Source organism: Aricia agestis, chromosome 18, assembly GCF_905147365.1.
Source record: "Aricia agestis chromosome 18, ilAriAges1.1, whole genome shotgun sequence".
Lineage (NCBI taxonomy): Eukaryota > Metazoa > Arthropoda > Insecta > Lepidoptera > Lycaenidae > Aricia > Aricia agestis.
The window spans coordinates 4,573,080-4,599,043 of record NC_056423.1 but is presented as its reverse complement, the minus strand read 5'-3'; the positions used below and the strand labels follow the sequence as shown (position 1 = coordinate 4,599,043).

The following is a 25,964-nucleotide window of genomic DNA, read 5'->3' as shown; positions in this document are numbered from 1 at the left end:
CAATCCGCCCATCAATTTTCTCTTTGGACGCGGATTTGAGTTCAAATTTTTCCGATCCAGCAAATGTCAAGCTCGGTATTATTGTTCATATTTTTCGCGCGAAATAATAAAATATTCCCGTTCGCCGAACACAAAAACGTTACATCGCCCCATTCTCTAATCAAATTATATAAATGGATCTCTCTGTTACAGGATGGACGGCCGCCGACGGTGAAACATGTTAGACGAAAATGTGTCAGCCATTCCTGAACATAATGCCGGCCAAGAACCTCATCTCAAAATGGTTGCGGGCTAAGCAAAAACAGAAGCACTCAGGATGGCGCTAGAGCGAACAGGGAAAATATGAACGTGACGGAGCCCGACATACGAGCGGCAAGACGCCAGTACGAATCTGAAAAAGGACCAGAATACTACATAGAACTCGCGACCAACACATACAACTCCGTCGTCGAATTCAACCTCACCTTCAACAACGCAACGGCCAACGCCACAGATGGCTCCGGGGAACTGTGGAACGATTACGTCACGCTCCTGCACGACCGAGCCATTCTCGTCACGTTTCTTCTGCTGTTCTCTTTGACAACCGTCTTCGGGAACATGCTCGTCATTTTGGCCGTCGCTCGAGAGAGGTATCTCCATACGTCGACCAATTATTTCGTAACGTCCCTCGCCGTGGCCGACTGCCTGGTCGGACTCGTGGTTATGCCCTTTTCGGCCCTCTACGAAGTCTTGGAGCACACGTGGTTCTTCGGAGTCGACTGGTGCGACGTTTGGAGATCCCTAGACGTGTTATTTAGCACCGCCTCCATACTGAACCTGTGCGTAATTTCACTGGACAGGTATTGGGCTATAACCGACCCGATATCCTACCCGATGCGCATGAGCGGGCGCAAAGCTGCCTTTCTAATAGCCGCCGTGTGGGTGTGCTCCGGAGCGATATCCTTTCCCGCCATCGCGTGGTGGCGAGCCGTCAGGGTGGAGGAGGTTCCAGACTACAAGTGCCCGTTCACGGAAAACCTAGAGTACATTATATTTTCGTCGACGATATCGTTCTACTTGCCACTGTTCGTGATGGTGTTCACGTACTACCGGATTTACCGGGAGGCGACCATTCAGACGAGGTCGCTGAAGATGGGGACGAAGCAGGTGATGCGTCCGAGTGGGGAGTTGGAGCTGACGCTGCGAATCCACCGGGGTGGGACGATGCGGCAGAGGAACGACGTGTGTCACAGCGCATGCACTCCAGAGGAGGCCGACCAGGAGCCACTGACGGCTCTCCAGAACAACGGGCTGTCTCGCTCCTCGACGAGACTTACGAACGCGACGCATAACAAACATTTGCCTAAAAACTTTTCGTTGTCCCGCAAACTCGCGAAGTTCGCGAAAGAGAAGAAGGCGGCCAAGACGTTGGGGATAGTGATGGGTGTGTTCATAGTGTGCTGGCTGCCGTTCTTCGTGGTGAATCTCCTGTCGGGGATATGCTCGTCGTGCATCGCCCACGAGGAGATCGTCAACGTGATAGTCACGTGGCTGGGCTGGGTCAACTCCTCCATGAACCCCGTCATCTACGCGTGCTGGAGTCGAGATTTCAGAAGGTAAGTTTTAGTTCTTTGAATTCATTATGTATTTTTCCTTTTGGGTGAATTTCCCAAACGCATTTTTTACGTGCCTAGAATGAAAATGCAGTGTTAAAAAGTCTTTTAGGATGAAATTAAATCTTATAGATTGGTTTGAGCAAAATTAGCTTATACAGCGATGATATCCTTGTTTGTAAGGAACAGAAAAAATTTAGAGACTTTTTCTTATATTATGGATTAATACGAGAAGTTTTTATAGTCACGCCATTATTGTTCACTCTGAAGTGTTCTTAACAATTTAATATGTAAAGCAAAAGATTAATTACGAGATTCGACCTTGAACTTGAAAATCATGACGCAATTTATTATCATCAAACTCGTATTCAGAATATTCGTCTGGGTCAGTCACAACGCGACCAAATCACGTAGATCCCCCATCTGATTATGAATCAACTTTTCAGTACAAAAAAATTAGGTTAACTTTAAACTAAGAGTATCCTCAAACCCACTGAGTGTTTTTCGTTGTTTTCATCTCACTATTCTAAACTGAGGCACGTCTCAACTTCCAAACTACGTCCATTTGTCAAGCAAAATTCATAAATTTTAAGCTCGCGTTATTTCGGACAACAATGGAAAAACTTACTAGTGGCTCCAACTAAAACTACTTTGGAGAGTAAAAAATTGATGGCGCATAAAATAGCCACAATACAAGTGTATACAGTAGCGTAATTTAAACGTGATGTTGACATCAAGTTCGCGCAAGAAAAATACAAGTTTTAAGTGAGACTTAATACTGCGCTGTTCTGGCCATTTAGCCGAAACTTTTTCGTTTTCGCTTCGTTATAGAATCGCCGATCAAAATGTATGGAACTGACATAAGACGAGTCGAACGTCAACGTCATATTAACGAACGCTTATGTCAATTCCATACATTTTCATCGGCGATTCTATAACGAAGCGAAAACGAAAAGATTTTGGCTCACCCCCCAGCACTCTTAATATGTTACCTGAAATATCGCGTCAGTGTGTTCGAATAATAGTAGTGTATTTATTGTTTATGTAGGTAGTTATTCTACTGTGTCTTTTTTTTATTATAAAATATCTTGCGTTTCTCGAGAACGAGAATAACAAATAATTTACAACAATGGCTAAAGCCAAAAAAAGTCCTTGTTACAATAAAATTAGAAGTTTCGGCCAGCTATAATAAATATAATGATGGAAGTAATTTGAACAATAAACGGCTGAGCTAATGTTTTGTGAATTATTCAAAAACGTGACTTGACATGTTTTGGTGTCGAAAAGTTACTTTACAAAGTTACATAATATTATGGTCAAAGTCGTAAAACGAGACACAGAAATTTATAAAATGCATTATTTATGGTTGGAACCAATGATATAATATTATCGTTGGTTGGAACGGGCATTGAAATGCTCTGGAATGCAGTTCAGTCCATTCCAGTGCATCCCAGTGCCCGTTTACATTATTCCAGTAGCAATCCAGCGCTGGGTTGGATCACTGGATTGGGATAATGTAAACGGGCCATAAAATGATGAACTTCCGTGCCAAGCTTTATTATTTTGACTTGAACTTTTTGACCGCGAATGTGTATATTGCGTGCCGTGGAAACTTTATTAATTTACCAATTTGGGAATCGAACTTTGCTATTAATGATTTGGTAAAGTCAGAAATATGGGTAAATGAATTAATAAAAAAATACACAAGATATAATATTTAAAACATGAAGTGTCTATTGCAAGTCCGTAAAAATTCAATAAGACAAGAGAGTAAGGGTGGATTCAGACCGCAACGCAACGCGTAGATGCATTTCAAAATTTATATGGATTTGACAGATTCACAAGATGTCTCACGCAATTTAAATCTGTCAAATTCATAAATGTATGCCTCGCCTCGCCTCGTCGCGTTGCGGTCTCAATTGACCCTAAGAGGTAGAGGTATTAACATTTTCGCGCAGCGAAAATATGGCAAGTCAGCTGTTTGTTTTTCACTTACACGTTGTTTTTTACTCGTAGAAAACGTCTTTTTTTATGAAATAAGGGGGCAAACGAGCAAGCGGGTCACCTGATGGAAAGCAACTTCCGTCGCCCATGGACACTCGCAGCATCAGAATAGCTGCAGGTGCGTTGCCGGCCTTTTAAGAGGGAATAGGGTAATAGGGGAGGGTAGGGATGGGAAGGGAAGGGAATAGGGGAGAGTAGGGAAGGGAATAGGATAGAGGATTAGGCCTCCGGTAAACTCACTCACTCGGCGAAACACAGCGCAAGCGCTGTTTCACGCCGGTTTTCTGTGAGAACGTGGTATTTCTCCGGTCGAGCCGGCCCATTCATGCCGAAGCATGGCTCTCCCACGTATTTACGTCTACATTTTAACAGTATCCAAAAATTGAAAAAAAAACTGCTTTTTCATACAAAAGCTGAGGCACTGAGGCGTTTTTGTACGAAACAATATTAAATTCTTTTTTCAACTTATAAAATGAGTTATTAAGTTTATTCTAAACGTTTTGATACTGTTCAATAGACACTCTGTACATTAAGGAATTTAAGCAGAATCGATCTACAGGCGTTACACTAAAAGACTAATATTGTCGAAGCCCGAACTATCGTTTTCTTTTTAGGGTTCCGTACCCAAAGGGTATAAACAGGACGCTATTACTTAGACTTCGTTGTCTGTCCTGTCTATCTGTCTCCTTGCTGTATCTCAAGAACCGCTATAGCTAGACTTCTGAAATTTTCACAGATTGTGTCTTTCTGTTGCTTATATAGCAACAAATACTAAAAACAAAATAAAATTAATATTGAAGTGGGGCTTCCATACAAAATACACAGCTTTTGGCGTATTTTCGCTCTATAACGGTACGTAACCCCTTTGTGCGCGAGTCCGACTCGCACTTAGCCGATTTTTGTCCGTTGTTTTCTCGTTAAGTCCTTGCGGAGCGCAGTTTGTCCGGAATTTCATTTTATGGTCTAAAAACTGGGAGAGTTTAGCTAGTGGCCTGTTATTAAGCGACTGTAATCCTAGATTTTGTTGGTTATGCGCTTTTCTGTTCCACTTTAAAGCGTAGTAAATTTAAGTAATGTAAAGGTTGAATAAACGTACATAATATACATTATACAGTACTAGACGCTCCGCGCGGCTTCTCCCGCGTAAATTACATATTTCACAGACAAATTAGTCCACAAAAAATAGTCTATGATCTTTCTCGTGCTCTACTTCTTATATGTGCCAAATAACATAAAAATTGCTCCAGTAGTTCGTGAGATAAGCTCTTTCAAGTAATTTCCCCCGTTTTTTCCCCATTTTCCTTTATTTTTTCACTAAATATGACCTTCCTCGATAAATGGACTATCTTACATTGAAATAATTTTTCAAATCGGACCAGCAGTTACTGAGATTAGCACGTACAAACAAACAAACAAACTCTTCCGCTTTATAATATAAGTTAAATTATAATTTATCGGAACTGTACATTTACAATTCCCAGCAACAATATAGCCTAATATTATGTATTTTGCCGTGGCCTCCTCTATATATTATGTCTGTACAAAATTACATTAAATCGGTCCTGTAGTTCGTGTTTTAATTGCTACTTATTATTTTAATTTATGAAAATTTTAAATTAATTTTATTAGTCTCGCTAAAACTCTAAAACAGCTGAACCGATTTGGCTTATTTTAGTCTTGAAATAATCGTGGAAGTCCAAGGAAGGTTAAATTCGGAGAAAAGTGATACAAAGTTCACCGGGTTATCTGGTTATGAATAAAAATGTAAAGTGTTTCATCTTTAATGTTAAAAATATATTTTAATCTCCGGTATATCCAATAACAGAACTGATCAAAGAAAAAGCGCTTACTCTGGCAGTGTAGGAGTGGGCTTTTTAAATTATTATTATGCGCTTTAATCTTCAATGCAAATGGTTTTCCTTATCACTGTCATTTTGAACACCGTTATTAAAAATGCCTAAAGAAGAACCAGTCATTACAAAATATCGTAAATTGTATTACAATGTAAACGTAAATTTAATTGTATTACAATGTAAACGTAAATTCAGACCGCAACGTGACGCTTGATGCATTTCTAAATTTATAAGAATTTAACAGATACGCAAGACGTCTCACGTATTTGAAATCTGTCAAATCCATACAAAATGCCGCGCCGCACCTCGCCTCGCCTCGTTGCGTTGCGGTCTGAATCAACCATATTTAGAAAAAGAATAATTATAATTTCTGACTATTAGACTACTAGAGTTATATACAACAACCAACAACAACAAACAATTTTGATTTACGAGTCTGATTAGTACCAAATTGAGCCGCAGCACGATCGTGCGCTAGTATAGCTGTCGGGAGTGGGAAAAGCCGTTGAGATCGTATTAGTTCCAAATTGAGCCGCAGCACGATCGTGCGCTAGTATAGCTGTCAGCAGTGGGAAAAGCCGTAGAGATCGAATCAGTTCTAAATTGAGCCGCAGCACGATCGTGCGCTAGTATAGCTGTCAGGAGTGGGAAAAGCCGTTGAGATCGAATCAGTTTCAAATTGAGCCGCAGCACGATTTTGCTTTGAGATCGAGCTGATTCGATTTTCGATTCGATTCTGATTCTGCGCGAGGTAAGGCAGCTAGTGTGTAAAATCTAAAACTTTAAATTAATTATTTTCTTGACATATTGTGTTGCCACTTTTATTTGCACGGTCCCTATTCAGATCAAAATATTTTTGACTACTGATTATTCGTAGCTACTGACAAATAAATTTGAACGTCAAAATATTGTCATTTTCTGACCGATTGAAGGTAAAATACGTCAGTACGGCCACCGCATTAGCAGTTCCATTATAACATTTCCGTGATGGAGGTGAGTCGACCTGAGTGGACGGAAGCTGGCCGGACTTGATTATAACTGGACGCCAAACTGCTTTTAGTTGGACGCGGGCTCATAATATTTAAGCGTTCTGCACACCCGGTCACCTGATGGAAAGCAACGACCATCGCAAATGCACTCTCGCAACATCAGAAGATTTGCAGGTGCATTGCCGGCCCTTAAAACTTTTTTTATGAATTAAGGGGGCAAACGAGCAAACGGGTAACCTGATGGAAAGCAACTACCGTCGCCCATGGACACTCGCAGCATCAGAAGAGCTGCAGGTGCGTTGCCGGCCTTTTAAGAGGGAATAAGGTAATAGGGCAGGGTAGGGATGGGAAGGGAAGGGAATAGGGGAGGGTAGAGAAGGGAATAGGGTAGGGGATTTTTGCACGGAGCTTTAATAATATTTTAAGAATTGAATGAAAAATGATGTTTAGGTTGAAACTAATGTTTTTTCGGTTTGTTTTTAACCAAAAAATTTCTTCTAACTGTGAATCTTCTTTAAACCGCACTATAAAAGTTACAGCCAAACTTAAGCGGCGTAGCTAAGTGCTACGAGTTGTAGCGCTTCTAGAGATTTTGTCACTGAACTATGAAAATAAACACAGGAGTTACTTAAGCTAATGCCTTATAATGTCTCACAAAGTTACATTTTAGTACTAAAAGTATGTTCGTCCCGCGGCTTCACTCCTGGGAAGCAAATGTCGATTCCTTTTATCCCTGTAGGGCTGTCATTTTTTATTATTTATTAGGAATACGAAGGATGTTATATACCACACTCAGAGACCAACATTAATTACGATTATCTAGGAAGTACTTTACATTCTTTTTAACATAAAATTATTTTCTTCTTTCTAGAGTGTTTAAATAAAAGCTTTTTCTATAAGTTTTTTGAATATTAATTTATTTCAAGGCATGATCCATACAAGACGACCAACGAAGGGCTGCTCGAATTGTTGACTGCCATAGTGTTTCAAACAGCTTGGACCCCCTGGAATTACGCCGAGATGTAGCTTCACTCTGCTTCACAGTGCGCTTTTCGCGTAACTTTCTGCCGCGCACTGTAAAACTCTGGAATGAACTATCACCAGCAGTATTTCCAGACCGATACGACCTGCAAACCTTCAAGAAAAGAGCGTATTCCCTCTTAAAAGGCCGGCAACGCACCTGCAGCTCTTCTGATGTTGCGAGTGTCCATGGGCGACGGTAGTTGCTTACCATCAGGTGACCCGTTTGCTTGTTTGCCCCCTTATTTCATAAAAAAAAAGACGATGTTCGCGACTGTACACGAAGTACAGTCGCGCGGTAATTGTGTTTATCAGCTAACGCCGCGCTAACGCAATAAGCTACGCAGTCGCGAAGGCCCCAAAATGGAAACAATCTGATTATCCTTGTTGATTTTTCAATTTCGCCACGTTTATATTTTTCGGGACTCGCGAAAGTTGGGGATATACCTTTTGTAGCATCATTAGCATCTTGATTATTATCTATATATTATTATTCTACGTGGTCGCCTCCGTGGTCTAGTGGTTAGAGCGTCGCTTTTGACTCCGGAGGTCGTGGGTTCGAATCCCGCGTTGGAAACATGTTATTTCCAAGTTTGGTTAGGACAATGCAGGCTGATCACCTGATTGTCTGACAAGTAAGATGATCCATGCGTCGGATGGGCATGTAAAAAGTCGGTCCTGCGCCTGATCTCTCGCCGGTCGCGTCGGTCTTCCGTCCCACTGGCTTATGAGAGTAAAGGAATAGAGAGTGCTCTTGTGTACTGCGCACACACTTGGGCACTATAAAATCACTCCTGCGTACCTGTTCTGGTTTCAAATCAAAAAAAACGTTTGCCGGGACAGCTAGTTTCTTGAAAATATACAGGGTGTAACAAAACTAAGTGATAATACTTTAGGGTTTGTATGTGTCCCTTATACAGATTTTATGAGTCTACCGGAGGCCCAATTCCTTCCCCTATCCTCCCCTTTTCCCTTCCCTTCCCATCCCTATCCTCCCCTATTACCCTATTCCCTCTTAAAAGGCCGGTAACGCACCTGCAGCTGTTCTGATGCTGCGAGTGTCTATGGGCGACGGAAATTGCTTTCCATCAGGTGACCCGTTCGCTCGTTTGCCTCCATATTAAAAAAAAAACAGAGTTCACAATAAAACTAGCAGCGCAGCGCTGAAAGAACATTTTTTTTCGACCAAAGTCATGGACTCACAGATCACTTTAAAAAAAATGTTTGCCTCCATTGTGACAAAGGGTGGTCACATCGCCACTATTGTACCCGAAGATTGCAAAACGGTTACCGCTGACTAGTATACCACAGCTTCTTTGCCACCAGTCATCACCGAATTTCGAAAAAAACGATTCAAGACGTCGTGTGTTCCTAGCCATGACAACCCATGTTCGCACATCGCCGGTTTTACAAAGATGTTTTTGGGAGCCCAAAACGTTAAAATTTTAGATCATCCGCCTTACAGCCCTGGCTTGAGCCCTAAGCATTTTAATAAGTTTTTTTATGAAATATGGGGGCAAACGAGCAAACGGGTCACCTGATGGAAAGCAACTTCGGTCGCCCACGGACACACGCAGTATCAGAAGAGCTGCAGGTGCGTTGCCGGCCTTTTAAGAGGGAATAGGGTAATAAGGGAGGGTAGGGATGGGAAGCGAAGGGAATAGGGGAGGGTAGGGAAGGGAATAGGGTAGGGGATTGCGCCTCCGGTAAACTCACTCACAAGCGCTGTTTCACGCCGGTTTTCTGTGATAACGTGGTATTTCTCCGGTCGAGCCGGCCCATTCGTGCCGAAGCATGGCTCTCCCACGTCAATTATTTTAGAAAGTTCGTACCCAATTTTCATATTCTGTTATCAAAATATAAGCGAAGGAATTAGGAAACCCTTCTCAAATTTCTCTACATATACTTCAACCTGTTTGATTTGGCGCAGGTACTCGAAATTGGCGTCTTGTAATCGCTATGTTAATTCCGATGTGTAAACGTTCTTAATTAAAATCTCTCTAATATACACGACTAGGGCTGTCGTTTATATGTAGATATCTCTATCTCTTACATATACATAATTATCAATGGAAAGTTTGAGATATTATTTATTAACTCCTGACGTAAACAAGACGACCTCTGTGGCTCAGTTGGTGGGCTATTGGTAATTTGGTAGCTCAAGCCGGGGGTCGCGGGTTCGAATCCCGCCGACGAAACAAAAAGTTTTCAAAGTTCCTGAGTCATGGATGTGTATTAAATATGTGTATAATATAATAAAAATCTTAAATATATGTATAGTATAAAAGTATTAAATATATTTTCGTTGTCTGGTACCCGTAACACAAGTCCTTCAGGTACTTACCACGGGGCCAGACTGACGTGGTGTGAAGCATCCATAGATAGCATTTAAAAAAAACAAGAGATGTTATAAGTTTGTCATGTCTGTCTTTCACATCGTAACACCCAAACAAGTAGACTGATTTTGATATAGTTTTTACTATTTGAAATTTGAAATGATCAGAGTGTTCTATGAGATTACTGGAAAATTAGGGCTTAACCTAGTTAGATTTTCTTTTCGGCAAATATTTTTAATTTCTTATTTTATCTGTATCCTATTCTTTATTTTATATTATTATTTATTTTTTGGTGCCTAAAAGTATTATTCAGTTTTCAGGAAAATTAAGGCCTAAATTTGGCCTTAATGTTCCTGAAAACTGAATAATACTTTTAGGCACCTAGAGATTTGGATGCACTTTTCTTATTCCCAACGTTTGGGCTTCTTTCTAGCACCGAAACAAGAAATTCCGTTACGAAAATGAACCTGACACTAATTGACACTCCGGCCGTGCCGTCTGTGTGGCGTTGCCGTGCATCATCTAACGTCTTTGCAGTTCGGTAGACTTCGGCACGGTGTTTGTGTGCGTGCGACTAGACATAATATGCGAATAATCCATAACCTTATAATAATAAAAATACTTTATCGCGGCAGTCCCTGAGTGCCACATGTATTTTTTAAATTAAGAATACCACAAGTAGGCCTAAATGACCCATTTATCGATATAAACTGTCAATCAACAAATCGACTTCATTAGAACTGGACCCTCACTATTTATCGTGGAAGTAATAAATGACTTGTCAAGAATGCGGAACACAATATTTCTTCATTAATTCACAAACAGAAAGTGTATAAAACGAGCCAGCTCTGATAATAATCCGTTTAAAGTTGGCCGCCCATCTCCTGTCCCTTTCTCTCATCTTGCCTCCCTTTCTAACCTCCTTTGACACTGAATTATTGGATTTGTTTAAAAACAATTTAACTAAACCATTTAACACGCTTAAGTGTTTTACTTAGGACTGTTATATTGTTTCTTGATAAAAATTTAAGAGTTATCTTGTTGGAGGTTTAAGACTTTGAAGTTTTTTAGCTCTCTTGTAGGTCAGCGGGGCTAAAATGGTCGCTTTGAAGAATCATGATATGAATCATAAAATGATTCATTTTCTAAAATCGCAAAATGCAACTCTGTACTTTTGTACTTATTTGACATTTGTCAGTTTGATAGTTTTGACAATTCATTTGCTGAATTGATTGAGAGGAATTGCTAAATGTGACCATTTTAGCCCAGCAGGTCCCGTCAATGTAGGTAGAACAATTCTAAAAAAGCAAATTTTTTATCTCTTCAGGGAAAATCCTAATATTTGCAGTGTCTTAATTGCACTGAAGGTAAAAAGCAGCTGCAAAAATTGTGGCCACTTTATAGACCGACAATCGACAAGGCTTTAAATGAGCGCTGCCGAAGGAGAACTGTCAAAATCATGTCAAAAATGATTTTTTTAGCGCGATTTCTTTTTTCACCACCTTCATATTTTAACCTTGTCGGTCTACAATACTGTTTGTGGCCATTTTGACATTGAAGTATATTATGACATTTTTGATGACATTACTCATCCTTGTATGTAGATGTTGTTCACGACTTTGTCCGCGTTAACACAATATAATAACAAAGATGAACAATTTTGCCCGTTTTCCCACTGATTCTTCGCTTCTATTGGTCGCAACGTGATATTATATAGCCTAAATCCTTCCTCGATAGATGGACTATCTAACTCAAAGCTATGTTTCTAATTAAAAACAGCTGTTTGTGAGATAAGCGCATTAAAACAAAAAAAAAACAAAAAAACAAAAAAGCTCTTCAGAAAAGGCTGTGAAAAATAAACAATGCCATATCCTGGGTCTTAACATCTTTGGTTACAATCAATTTTATCATTTTAACATTATTGGCATTTTAATGGGCCCTCAATGGCCCCCAACTTTTACTTCGTGGTTCAAATTAATTTCACAAAGCAAACATAATTTGACATAATTTGTTCGTGACAGGGTCATAATAAAACTAGCAATTAGGAAATTATTTTTATATTCTATTCCATCTAGAATACAAACAAATTTTTATCAATAACACGTGAAAGTTTAACATACTCATTTAGTCAACCACTTACTTTTATATTCATGAGTATAATTTTAGTAAATCACAAAGTACATTCCTTATCTCAAAGGCGGCTGCACCGATTTTGATGAAGCTGGCAATATTCCCTCAGTTAAACGATACCAAGTGCAATAGGTATAGAACTGCATTTTCGGTAGTTATGTTAAGTATGCATATTCTTCTTTTTTGTCCACTTGAACTAGAAACAATAATATATATATACTTTTTAATACCCTAAAATTCTATCCCTGGGATGCCCTTATTTCTCAACTCGGGTAAAATCTGTGCAGATTCTGGGAGACTATTCAAAAGTGTAAGTTAAGCCTTCGAGATTAGAAGGGCCGCAGTAAATCGGCACAATCAGATGCCGAACACCATTCGTTACATCCGCCCTATCAGATGACAAAACGCTGAGGCCACGTCGCGTCGATGCCGATGTAGGTACATGTGTGGGGTATCTACATGTTATCTACTCTATGCAGAAATAAACTGTTCATGTTATTATTAGGCATGTACTACACAAAATGCTGTATTTTTGATTCACGCTTAAACTTCTTAGGGCGGATTCGACCAAACTGGAGTAAAATTTTACTTGAGTATAACTGTTTCCTAAGTAAGCTGGTTTTGCGTTTTTCCAACTTCTAATCCAAAAATAAGATAATTACACGGGAGTAAATATTCACACCCGAGCTATTTTGGAGTAAATATTAAACTGAGAATAGTTGCACAACAGGTCGGTGTCATTGAGAACTGTAAATGACATTTTATTTCCTCTTCGAGTAACTTGGTAAAACGCAAACGAAGATATCCTAGAGTAAACTGGAGAAGTAAAATTATTCTCACTATATTTATACTCGTGTAACTTCAAGTTTGGTTGAATCGGGCCTGAATAGTTTTTATTATTCGTAGCTTCTAAACTTATTTTGATGAAATTCGGAAAAGAATGTATTTGATTCCAAGGAAGAACATAGATTAGTTTTAATCCTAGATAAAATAATAGTGTAAAGTAAAAAAATAACAGCATAAGCAGTAGCAGGGCATACAATTTCATCACACTGTAGAAACAGCGGGGATGTTATTTCATCTCCTTTGCTTTTTTCGTCTCCTCTCCCGGGCCGGGTGTGGACTCTACCTCTGTTTTAGGAATTTTTGATCACATGTCCTCACGTAAGTCTTATGCTAAGTACTAACATACGGTTTTGCTCGATCGAGCAATCACGTAGAGTAAAAACCACGGCTCGGGCTTTCGTTCACACATTCAGCATTCGACCTGTGAGTTTTGCGGTCCACACGGTGGTTTTTGCTCGATTTGGAGTAAAAATATCGAGTAAAACCGTATGTGAGTACTTAGCATAACATTTTTTTACCCCTATAGGCGGAAGGCGCTACTAGTACATACAGTAAATCCAACCATAATCCGACATGTTCCACACGTCATATCAGAATATTGCCTGCAACATTGTCAAACGTCGAGCGAAACTTTTTGTTTACTGTCTATGCTGGTGCTGCCTCTAGTGTGAAAATATTGCAGTAATTGCAGTAATATAATATTATCCTGTTATTATAAACTCATTTTGTAAGGATAGAGTCGCGGACAACACCTAGTTCAAGAGGAAATATGAGGGTATATGTAAAACTCTGGGCGCGGCGGATTCGTATAATTTTCCGCTCGACTACCCGACGTAATTGAAATGATTTAGCTAATCTATACTGCCAGATGTTATACCAGACTAAAAATACTCCGATATTAATGTTACCAATTATGAATATTACATTCCGATCAGAATATTTTCAAATAGGTATATTTTCTTATAATGAGGCAATATTTTATAAATTAGGAGTTTCTTGACCTACGTAATTCGTCGGTCTTTGCCCATAATGTAGGTCTTTAATCATACTTAGGCATTACTTAGGTGTACTCAAGTATTATAAGAGTTACATATTAGTAGAGTGACTAACAAAACATGAAAAAATGAAAAAAATGTCTTTAAAAAATAAAAATTATGTAAGTTAATCTTATACAATGTATAGTACGTTGTATAAGATTATCATTTTTATTCAAAAACTTATTGAATTTTTTGAGGAGACTTTTATATCGTGGCATATTGCCAGCATTGGTCGGACTGATACTGATGAATTCGAACTAAAACACTCTCTATCGTATCGGCTTTCAAACAATAATATATCAAAATAGACCTACTCTTTTGGAAGCTACGCTGTCAGGGACAGACACACGGACAAACACTGTTTTCTGCAGAGGTTACAAAGTTAATTTGTCACTTTGGTCTCGGGCTTATTCCTATTTCTTGTCTTTCTTTCTTGAGCTAATTAAAGCAAACTTTGCAATGAAGCTCCAAAGGATTTAACATGATTTACGTCCGCTTCGCACCTGTGAAAGTTTAAATAATACAAGAGATAACTTTTAACGAACCGATTATTTAATCCACGTGGCTTCGCTCACAACAATAAAGTGCTCAACGGGAACCGTACATTTTTGGCAAAAGTAGCCTATGTCCTACGACGTGTTCTATATCTGCGCAAAATAACATGAAAATCGGTCTGATAAAAATCTGGTAAAAAGTGGGTTTGCTTGATTGTAATAAGCTGTTACAGTCACTCATAAACAACTAACCAACCTTCAAAATTTTAATACCGCAACACTTCTCTTTACCATCATGGTGTCAGTTTTCTATTAGGTCAAGATAATATAACTGGCTTTCACAGTATATTAAGATAATTTGATTAATAAATCTGTAAAATATGTAACAATATCCGACAGACAAATTATCCGAAACCGAACCGGAATTGTATCGGAAATTCGAAAATTTTAATAGAGATACCATTACCCTAGATAGTCCTAATGAGATCCTTTCAAAGGTTCGACCGGACCGATATGCAAGTGAAACTATCCGAAAATATCTGATACGCAATAATATGTGGAATATCAAAGGTTATAAACCCATATTATCCGGGATATCATATCCGTATCCGACTCTTTTTACACGCTCCGCGCGAGAAGTAGCTTAAAATTTGCGGTCTTTTTTATTTATCCGTAGTCGAAATAAATTGTTTTAAAATATGAAATCACATGATACTGGAGGTTTTAAGATTATAACATTGAAATGTTTCAAAACGCTATATTAATACGCTATTTTTTTATAAGGCTTTCGCATCCATTGTGGATAATTTATACAGTAGGTACTAGATGTGAAACATTGAATACCACGTTCTCACAGAAAACCGGCGTGAAACAGCGCTTGCGCTGTGTTTCGCCGAGTGAGTGTTTACCGGAGGCCCAATCCCCTACCCTATTCCCTTCCCTACCCTCCCCTATTTCCTTCCCTACCCTCCTCTATTCCCTTCCCATCCCTACCCTCCCCTATTACCCTATTCCCTCTTAAAAGGACGGCAACGCACGTCCATGGGCGACGGAATTTGCTTTCCATCAGCTGACCCGTTTGCTCGTTTGCCCCCTTATTTCATTTAAAAAAAAAATCGGTAACGCGCACGGTAAACATTCGTTTATCGCGCGGGATTCGTTCTTAATTTTTTTCGGTAGTAAAGATTCTATATTCTTTTCCGGGCTTTATCTCCATATCAAAAACGCGTCCGTGGTCTAGTGGTATAGAGCGCGGCTCTTGACTCGGAGATCGTGGGTTCGCCGTTCGATTCCCGCGTTGGAAACATGTTATTTCCAACTTTGGTTAGGACAATGCAAGCTGGATCACCTGATTGTCTGACAAGTAAGATGATCCATGCGTCGGATGGGCATGTAAAAAAGTCGGTCCTGCGCCTTATCTCTCGCCGGTCCTGTCGCTCCCTCGTCTCACTGGGTTATGAGAGTAAAGGAATAGAGAGTGCTCTTGTGTACTGCGCACACACTTGGGCACTATAAAATTACTCCTGCGTAGCTGGCCTGGTTTCAATGAAACCGGCCACCGTCACCGAAATCGGTTCAGCGGTTTGGGCGTAAAGAGTTTAGACACTTGATAATATAAAAGATATATTATAGATTTCATAATGCTCTTTTGTATTTGAAAAAAGTCTACTTAGATTGCGTGAGTGAAACAGACTGCAAATCCCGAAATAAAGTAGCATTTGAGCACGCGTTGATTCGTATCCAATTCCATATACCTTCGCGTGGAATTCCCCAAATTTATTAAGCCCCGAGTCACGTTAGACAAATAGTTGAAATAACCTACATCAGGGTCTCCAGATTAGGGTAAGCCTCGGAAAAATGCCCTCAAGCGAGATTTACCCGAATGGTAATTAGGGTACCTTTTCACTACACAATTAAGCAGCTCTGATTAGCTTTTGCTTTCGATTGTGAGTCCTACATAAAATATAAAATATTTGGGTACAGATAAGAAGTAGACCACGTGAAGGATCATAATATATGCTATTTTTTGTGGACTAATAATTTGTCTGTGAAATATCTAATTTACGCGGGCGAAGCCGCGCGGAACGTCTAGTATGTAATATTTTAGATCACTCGCCAGTTTTTCATACATTGTTTTCTATAGACAAGCGAACATTGTGAGATATATTAGCAAACTAGATTAAGCCCCAAACTCCGTTGTGCCAAAACTCGTTTTAGTATCCTATGTCCTTTCCCAGGACTCAAAGTATCTCCATGCCAAATTTCAGCAAAATCGGTTCAGCGGTTTGGGCGTGAAGAGTTAACAGACAGACAGCTGACAGACAGACAGACAGACACACTTTCGCATTTATAATATTAGTATGGAAGTATGGATTGGTTTTGCTTGTATTTGTACGGAGTTTAGAATACGAGTAATTACATACTCGTAATATCGCTTAACATGGGACGTGGTTTGTACGCGGTGGCTGATAGAGATAATGTTGAAATGTGGGGAGAATGACAATTTCATTGCAGCATGTAAGGAGCCCGTATAGCGTTCCTAATAATATAATGCGAAAGTGTGTCTGTCCTTCTTTCTGTTATATCTTAACGCCTAAGCGGCTAAATCAATTTAGATTCAATTTAACCCATCAATCCCCAAGCGGCAGCCGGCTGCCGCATAACAATTGCAAATCTATTGTGTCTGCGATGCATGTTGAGAGGAGTCCACACCACCCTTTTTTCCATACAAATGTTGTCCCCTGTTTCCTCTTTGGATAATGCTAGTAGAGTTATATTTTTTTTCCTTTAATATCTACGACCACTAATACAATGTCCCTATGTTTTCTTTTTTTTCATTATTTAATTATTAAATAAGATATAAACGTTCAAAAACCCAAAAAAAATGGCCAAATTTTCCGCTGTGTTCAAACATGCAGAAAACAGATTTGGCTCGATTATACAAAAAAAATAAAACATAGGAACACAGCTCAAGCCTTCCTTTAATCTTTAATGAGAAAAGTACTTAAATCGGTTAAGTTTTGGAGAAGGAATCAGGGGACAACGAATCGTTGATTTTCTGGATTTTCTGCAGTTGTCTCTATCGCGTTCTGCGGTATAGGCTTGAGGTAAGGGAGACAGCTATAGATATTACACGTACTTTTTTTTCATTTCTCTAGCCCCTGGTGTATCCTCTTAATGTACATTTTGAGAAACGGGAAATCAAAATTTTGCTTTATATATACAGAATGTAAAAAAATAAATGATAATACTTTAGGATGTTTAAATATTATATACAGTTTGCTGTAATGTAGTAGCGCTGAAAGGGTACCTTTTTTTTGTACTTCGTAGGGAAAAAAATCATAACACGCGGGCGCTTACCCATCCAAATCACAAAATAGAAATTGCTCGTTCAGCGCTGCTACTTTTACAGTAAACTCTATATAAGGGTAACATACATACCCTAAATTATTATCACTTAGTTTTGTTACACCTATCGGTATAAATCGTTAAAGCGTGGGCATAAAAGTTTATACCGCAATTATTTTAAAGTTAGATAGATAGATATTAAATTGAGTCAAAAAAACAAACACCCTTGATACATTCTTTGTCTTTAATTCAGTACAAAAATTATCTGAAAAATCCAAATTATTTGGACATAGTATGGCAATTTCGTTAAAAGAAGAGGTAACTTTGCGATTTTTTTCTATCGAGTGAAATTCATGATATTGTGTAATGAAATATAAATTCCACTGTGTTAGATCCTTAACTAACACATATATTTTTTTCAGAATTTAAATTACTATATTTTTATGTCTCCTGTCACTTTTAAATCTTGAAAATCGTCCGTTTCTGGGAATACAGGGCCTTAAAGTAAAAAGTGTAATACAAAGTTTGGAGGCTGGGGACAGTGTTAATATTATTATGTTTCGCGACCCCGTGACTTTACAGATGAAAAAGAGAGATCCATAATAAAATTATGAGAAAGTCTATAATTATTTTAATACGCTTACCTCTTTACGTCTTAAAGAGTTAAACCTATTATATTTTTGTTAAATGATATGCAGATTGCAGATTCTTTAAGTCAAGGGAAATGATAAAGCTTTTGTTGCAAAAAAATACACGGATATTTTATAAAAAACCGGCCAAGTGTGAGCCGGGCTCGCGCACGAAGGGTTCCGTACTGTTATAGAGCAAAAATAGGCCTCAAATTGTGTTTTTTGTATGGGAGCCCCCCTTAAATTTTTATTTCATTTTAATATTATAATTAAATATTAAAGTATACATATTATAACAAAAGACTTTATGAAAAATTCAAGTGCCTACCTGTTTCCATTATTGACAAAGCAAAAAAGGCAGAAAAATCACGTTTGTTGTATAGGAGCCTCCAGGAATCATTTTTAGAAAATGACATTTTATTCGTGTTTTATCGAATACCGAGCAAAGCTCGGTCAAATAGTTAGTATTATTTATTTGTAATTGTTATAGCGGCAACACAAATACACAATCTGTGAAAGTTTCAGAAGTCTAGTTGTAGCGGTTATACCTACCTGCAGTATGTGCCCCAAATAGACATATTCCGTTACGACTTCGAGAAAGACACCGTTAACTGCAACCGATCTCGGGAGAACATGTTCGTTGAACATGAATTTCGTCTTGTCCAAGTTCATCCCGAGACCGCTCCGCCGGGAAGATTCATTTAGGTCGTTCAACATTTCCTGCAAGTCCTCCAACGATTCTGCCAATATGACGATATCGTCAGCGAAACGAAGGTGTGAGAGGTACTTGCCATTAACGTCTATGCCACGTCCTTTCCAGTTTAGGGTCTTGAAGAATATTCATTACTGACTAAATAATGGTTAGTTTATTATTTATAAATGCTTTTCATAAATAAAATAATATTTTTTCTCGTAATATAAAACAGGTTTTAAAAATTATTAAACCATTCTGAATTTATATGTGTATTTATATTGGGGTACTTCTAGACCCCACGCGTGACGGAACGTTACCCAAAACAACTCGTGTACTTAAAGGATATATATATAATTGGAATCTCGGAATCGGCTTCAACGATTTTAATGAAATTTCGTATATAGGGGGTTTCGGGGGCGACAAATCGATCTAGCTAGGAATCATTTTTAGAAAATGACATTTTATTCGTGTTTTATCGAATACCGAGCAAAGCTCGGTCAAATAGCTAGTATTATTTATTTGTAACTGTTATATCGGCAACACAAATACACAATCTGTGAAAGTTTCAGAAGTCTAGTTGTAGCGGTTACTGAGATACATCCTGGAGACATACAGACGGACAGTCATCTTAGTCTCAGTAATAGGGATTTTAGGCGTTTTTACTCTTTGGGTACGGAACCCTAAAAATACAGGACTAGAATCAGTAATGTTAATAAAGATACATTTCTTTGGGTTCTGATCTCTTGTCTCTAGCTTCGTCATTAATAATTCTAAGTAGTTAAAGTTTATTTTCTTAATAAAATTACTATATTGTTATATATGCAAAAATGTCTTTCTGTGTGTTACCTCTTCACGCTTAAACGACTGAACACATTTAAATTAGATTTGGTATGGAAGTACAGTAGCTCTACTATGACTTTACAGCTATAGTATTTGTCGATACTCGATACTACGTAAATTTTTAGTATGGCAAATTTTACAGCGCCTCTAGCGGTCACTTGCGGAACTAAAATTGCCATACTAAAAATCTACGTAGTCGGTATCGAGTACCGATAAATACTACAGCTTTAAACTCATGGTAGAGCTACAGATACCTTTCAGAGTCGAGAAGGTACAACGGATACAAGGTTGCAGGCGTCTGTTTAGTTAATGTTTATGTATAAGAATTACTTATTGTCATTGCTTGAAGACTCCTAACAAAATGACATCGCGTCGAATTTTCAACTTCAACAAACAGTTTTATTCAAATTTTCGCAGTTCCATTGATGTTAAAGTCACGAACAATATTACTATGACATTAGTTTCGTGGCAAACGAATGAGAAACGCCGACGGAATAATTTATCGTGCATCGTCAGAGTTACATTTTGATTTCTGCATATGAGGCCACTCTGCTCCGGTGCGGTGCGTTGTCGGAGCGGAAAGACGCATTGCCACATTGCGGTTACGCAGCGTCGAATAATCTTGGCTGGCCTACGTTATTTGGTGCGTTATATGAAGCCGATAGCTCGTAAATAACATTGAATTGAGATAACCCGTCTAAATAAAGTACATCCCTGTTTGGAATCCGCTTGTTGTATGGAGTCAAATGACTAGACCATACTAACTTCAACTGTATATTAAATATAAATTTACATCGAGTTTAATGACTTACATAATATTATGGCCTATTATAAATAATTTCTAAAAACTGACAATACAAATTAATTACGTCATTATCTTTTTTTCTATCTGAACTAGTAAAAGGTTCTAAATAATCCCCCTATCTTCCTATGAATCAACTTCGCTGATAGTGCAATTGTGACTGATAGTGCAGTGGTAGTGATAAGGTCCTACGACCGAGCTAGGTGATATTATGCTCACTAAGGAAGAACCCCACATTGATTTCAAGTGTCGTAAAGCCGCGTTAAAAATTGTATAGCGCGATGCAGGATTCATCTGTCAAAACTTAAGACAAAAAAATCGCTTTAATGCGGCATGTCATAAAACTTATACGTAAAACGATGAAGACGCCACAACTGCGATGCGGCAACATGCCGCGACGCACTGAAGCAGTGTGGCCTCGATGTAAGATAGAGAATCTTTTAAGAAAAACTAAAGTGTGAGCTCTATTGTCAGGTACATCGAACACCTAAGCTCACCAAGTATCAATGTCAATAAAACGCTGTATATTTGCTAATACTTTTTTAAAGTCTACAACTAAACAGTTGTAGACTTTTACTGGCAAAATCGTTCTCAAATCGCGGAATGCTGTCTATAGCGGTCGTTTTAATTGACAATAAAGTGCCAGATGTTTCATTGTCATTAGACAATGAAACATCTGGCACTAAACACAAAGCGATAAGATAAAATACAATATTTAGCATACACAATCAGAACAGAGTATATTTTTGAATTATATTATCACTTCCTACTCATTAATAGTTGGAGATTATCATACGAAGAGTTACCAAGACGTTTTCCGATGAAACTGTAATAGTCTGTTTCTTTACAAGAATAATTCATTATTCAATTTTAATCTTAAGTTAACAAGAATGCAGTGCGAGTGTTCACATAGCTCCAAAACTAGTAAGGTCAATGACCGCTGGTGCCACCTTAAATTGTCCTGACTATAGTTACGCCATCCAACGAGACCACTGTACTTTTCAGCATAAAATGTTTACGGCAATAGCCATATTATGTTTATCCGATGCCTTTGAACAAAACCTGTTTTGTAGTTTATTATCAGTATTTTAGGCGACAAAACTTGTTGAAACCGCCCACTGGAATCGGTGTGGAAGATATTATTATTATAGACTGGTAAAACTCATCGTCGGACAAAACAAAATAAAATAGACCATCATACATTTCATATTAAATTATTCATTTTCGAAGAACACATCGGCGGCTAACGTAAATCGTGACTGAACTATGAAAGTTCTACGAAAAGTAAGGTTTCCACAAAGCTGCTTTGTCATAGGTCGAGATGATGAAATATTTAAAGGATATTTTAATAACAAGTGACTACGTTGAATATATTTTTATAGAATTAAGCGACACTTAAATTAAAATACGATCAAATTATCGTTCATTAACTTAAGGTGGCTTTTCGATCTTTGCCACAAGCGAGCGCAACCGACAAAAATTACAAGAAAATGTCACGTTTTCGTTTAATTTTCTAGCGACCCATGCCGACGTTGCTTTGTAATAGTGTAGAACAAAATGAAACCTATAGCCTATGTCATAAAGTGGCATTTTTTTGTAATTTTTGTAGGTTGCGGTCGCTCGCGCCAAAGATCCGAAAGCCACCCTAATGTTGAAACTGCAAAACAAGGCACGAATCTTCATATAAAATGTCAAAGTTTATATTAAATCCAGTTATTTTGATCATACCTTTTTAAACAATTTCTTAGTAATTAGTGTATCAATAAATTTATAATTGTATTCGTTACAAAGTTGTTCTAACTTCTGTTTAATTTAAACGAACCGTTCGCAGGATTAAACATTCAGTTTATAAATCCAACTTATTTTGTATTCTAACTTGGCGGGAGCGGTTTAAAAGATAAATTTATAAGGTCCACTGAGGGAAATTTAGCGCTCAAATGCTCAAATCACAGTTTTATTCTGTACAGTTAAACCTGATTTGTTTTGAAATCGTCAATTGCTAGGATGATTACCTGCGACAGGTATGCAACAGTTGTTTGATAGCAGATATTGCACTGCTGTCTGTCAAAAATGTTGTTTACAAAATTTCTGACAGATGTCAGAAAGTAAGCAATATGTGTACTTGTGTAGTGCCGGTTTTACTCAACGGTCTTACTCCAGGAAAAATTCGCAATCATGGTGGTAATGGTATGGTAAGGTAGGCCTCATGTAGACGCGACGTTCTAAAAGTGATAACTTTGTTAACCTACTTAGAAATAAATATTTTCATTTCATTTCATTTCATTTCATCTCATCTCATCTCATCTCATCTCATCTCATCTCATCTCATCTCATCTCATCTCATCTCATTTCATTTCATTATAATAATTGTTTTCTATCAAGCTTGGCAAATGGAAAATATTGTGGTGAAACTTTCCCGGATCAGCTTGTATTATAAAATAAGGTCTTACTAGATGACGCCCGTCACTCCGTTGCACCTAAATTAGTTTACGCAGAACCGTACATTTTTACGGCATAAAAAGTATCCTACGTCCTCTCTTGGGGGCCGGAACTCAAATAATATCCATACCCAGCGGAATCGGTTTAGTGGTCTGGGCGTGAAGAGGTAACAGACAGACAGACAGACAGAAAGACAGACAGACAGAAAGACAGACAGACACACTTTCCCATTTAAAATATTAGCGTACAAGTATGGATTACTATTACAAATTATTGATGTTTGTAAAAATGTTGTAATAGCCAATTATAGCCCCCTACCCTAAGGGTTTAATGGTACAGAGGAAAGTGTCGTAACTGAAAATTATAATAAATGAGGAGTGAAACATTAAGCAGTTACCGAGTTAGCCAATCCTCCATCTACATTATAATTATTATTCGTGAAGATAACTTTTTGGAGGAACTTTGAACGTCGCGTTGTAAAGGTAAAATATTCTTTGTAGGTGATAAAAATAGTTTTTAATCCTTATGTTAATATAAGTAACGCAAAAGTGTTTTTGACTTTCTGATTATTATTATTACCTTTTAAAGCTAGCAACACCAAACCTACTATTTTTACGAAAGGTATGGAGATACCCTGAGTCCCAGAAAAATATATTGTGTAAAATAAAATATATCATTCCAGGGTACAATCTTCTAAAAAGTCAAACCACTTTATTTAAGTTAAGACTCACTTCTGAAACAGTTTGGGCACAATAGACATAACTACCAGTAGTTTGACTGCAAAGAAACGGACAGGTTTCAATATCTGTCAAATTCGTCGGGTTTCACTAGGATTATAAACGGAATGTGCCTCGCGTTGGCTGATATAATTTATTTTTGATACAATTTTAATGGCATGTACCAATGCACAAACAACAATACGACCAAAGAGAAACACGTCCATCGAATATGTTATATTTTTAAATTCATAGGTAACAAGTTAACAACCCTAGCGACGATTTTCGTCAAAATACGTCAAATTTCAAAATTTCAACATCAGTTCTAAGTCGGCATACTATATCATTCTGTCTACTCTGGTTTGGGAAACCCTTTTAACAGTTAAAGGGCCCGAGTTTAATGGGACATGGTTTTAAAAGGGCTAAGTAATAGAAAATAATGACAAGAGTTTTCTGAATTGCCTTCGCTTTAAATACACAAGAAATGGCGCCCTCTATTTTTTTTTTAACTTAACTAACTATAAAAAAGAAGTTGTAAAAACGAACGCGCGCAAACCGTACACTTTGCGGTATCAATGGGGCCTGCTAAGAATATTTTGAAAGCTGATGCAGTGAAAAACGTACTATAAAATAAACTAAGATCCTTTAAAACAGAATAATATATCAGACTTAGACGACAATTCCCGAGCTCAGAATCCTTTCTGAGGTGAGATGATAATAATTTTAAACAAAAGCTTCTTACATTACTCAAGTAAATAATAAAAAATGTACGTTTAGTGTTCTGAGATCTCGAAAAGTGCATATTACGATGAAAAATGTCGCAGTCGGGCTATCTGCTCCAGACGTGTTTTGAAATTATCTCTCTGAATGTTTCTTTAAGAGGATGAACTAAGAATAAAAACACAAAACATTCTTCTCTCTACCCATATAATATTATAGATAAAATATGACAAGGTATTTCTGTTTAAGGGGGGGTCGAGTCAAATCTCACGTAATTTTTTTCTCAACAAAATAATAATATATTGGTCAATTTCATCCAGATTATACGTGAGCTTAAGATTCGTTCGAAAGAAAATCTACTGACTTTCAAACCAAACGTTTGCGTAAGAAAGCCACATTTTGAAAAATCTCACGTCAGATTTGTGGATTGCATAAAATCTCACCAGGGGGGAGGGGGGGTCAAAAAAATAAAAAATACACCTCACGTAATTTGTGGACCCCTAAGACAGCCAGTCAGCATCAGTAATACATTTTATTTCAAATGTCATAATATTATTAATACTTAGTTTTTAGAGTTCCGTAGTCAACAAGGAACCCTTAGTTTCGGTCTGTCTGTCCATCCACCTGTCTGTCTGTCCGTCTATCTATCCGCGGTTTTGCTCAAAGACTATAGGGCCTACAAAGCGGTAATTCGCCATGAAGATAATATTAATGATGCCGACAAAATGGTATATAAAATTTAAAAAAATATGTATGGTCCCCTACACATAAAGCGGGGTTGATTTCCGATACGCACTTAGCCGGTTCTTTAATATTATACAATTTTCTTTGAAATTAAATGAATTTTGTATATTATTTTTGATTTTTTTTATAGATAAGACTTAAATGTATAGTTGTTTGGTCATAAATATTGGTTACATCTATCTACACTAAATAATAACATTCGTGGCTCATTATATCGAGTTTGAAAATGAAATATGAGATCGACGATTAAGCTAAATGCGCGCTCTTAATGTTTTATTGTGAATACAATCATAATAATACTGTGAATTGTGTTATGTTATACATTTTCAAACGGGACAAGATAAGAGGTTATTAATTATTATAATATTCTATTGTTACTAATAAATATTTATTTTATCAAGCGAATGTAGATTGTATCATGAGTATTGAGTACCTAGATATTAATTTTATATTTTACGAGCTTTTGCTCACGGCTTCGCTCGCGTTAAGAAGTATTATTATTTACAAACTTTCATCCCCTATTTTAATCCCTCGAGGTTGGAATTTATCAAAATCCTTTCTTAGCAAATGCCTACGTCATAACATCTACCTGCATGCCAAATTTCAGCCCGATCCGTCCAGTGGTTTTGGCTGGGCGTTGATAGATCACCATGTCAGTCAGTCACCTTTTAGATTATTTTATTCCTTACAAACGTTTGCTCGATGTGGTTTTGTTTGTAGTTTTCTATTAC

The 25,964-nt window shown here is 37.8% G+C and overlaps 1 protein-coding gene across 2 annotated transcripts in view; it reads left to right on the top strand.

The window, feature by feature from the left end:
- Positions 1-256: 256 nt before the first annotated feature.
- Positions 257-25,964, top strand: part of LOC121736062 (dopamine receptor 2) — a 91,033-nt gene continuing 65,325 nt past the window's right edge. For both annotated transcript variants that reach the window (XM_042127108.1, XM_042127107.1), the window contains exon 1: positions 257-1,595. In XM_042127108.1, coding sequence (XP_041983042.1) covers positions 343-1,595 — 1,253 coding nt within the window. In that variant the 5' untranslated portion in view covers positions 257-342. The remainder of the gene's footprint in view (positions 1,596-25,964) is intronic.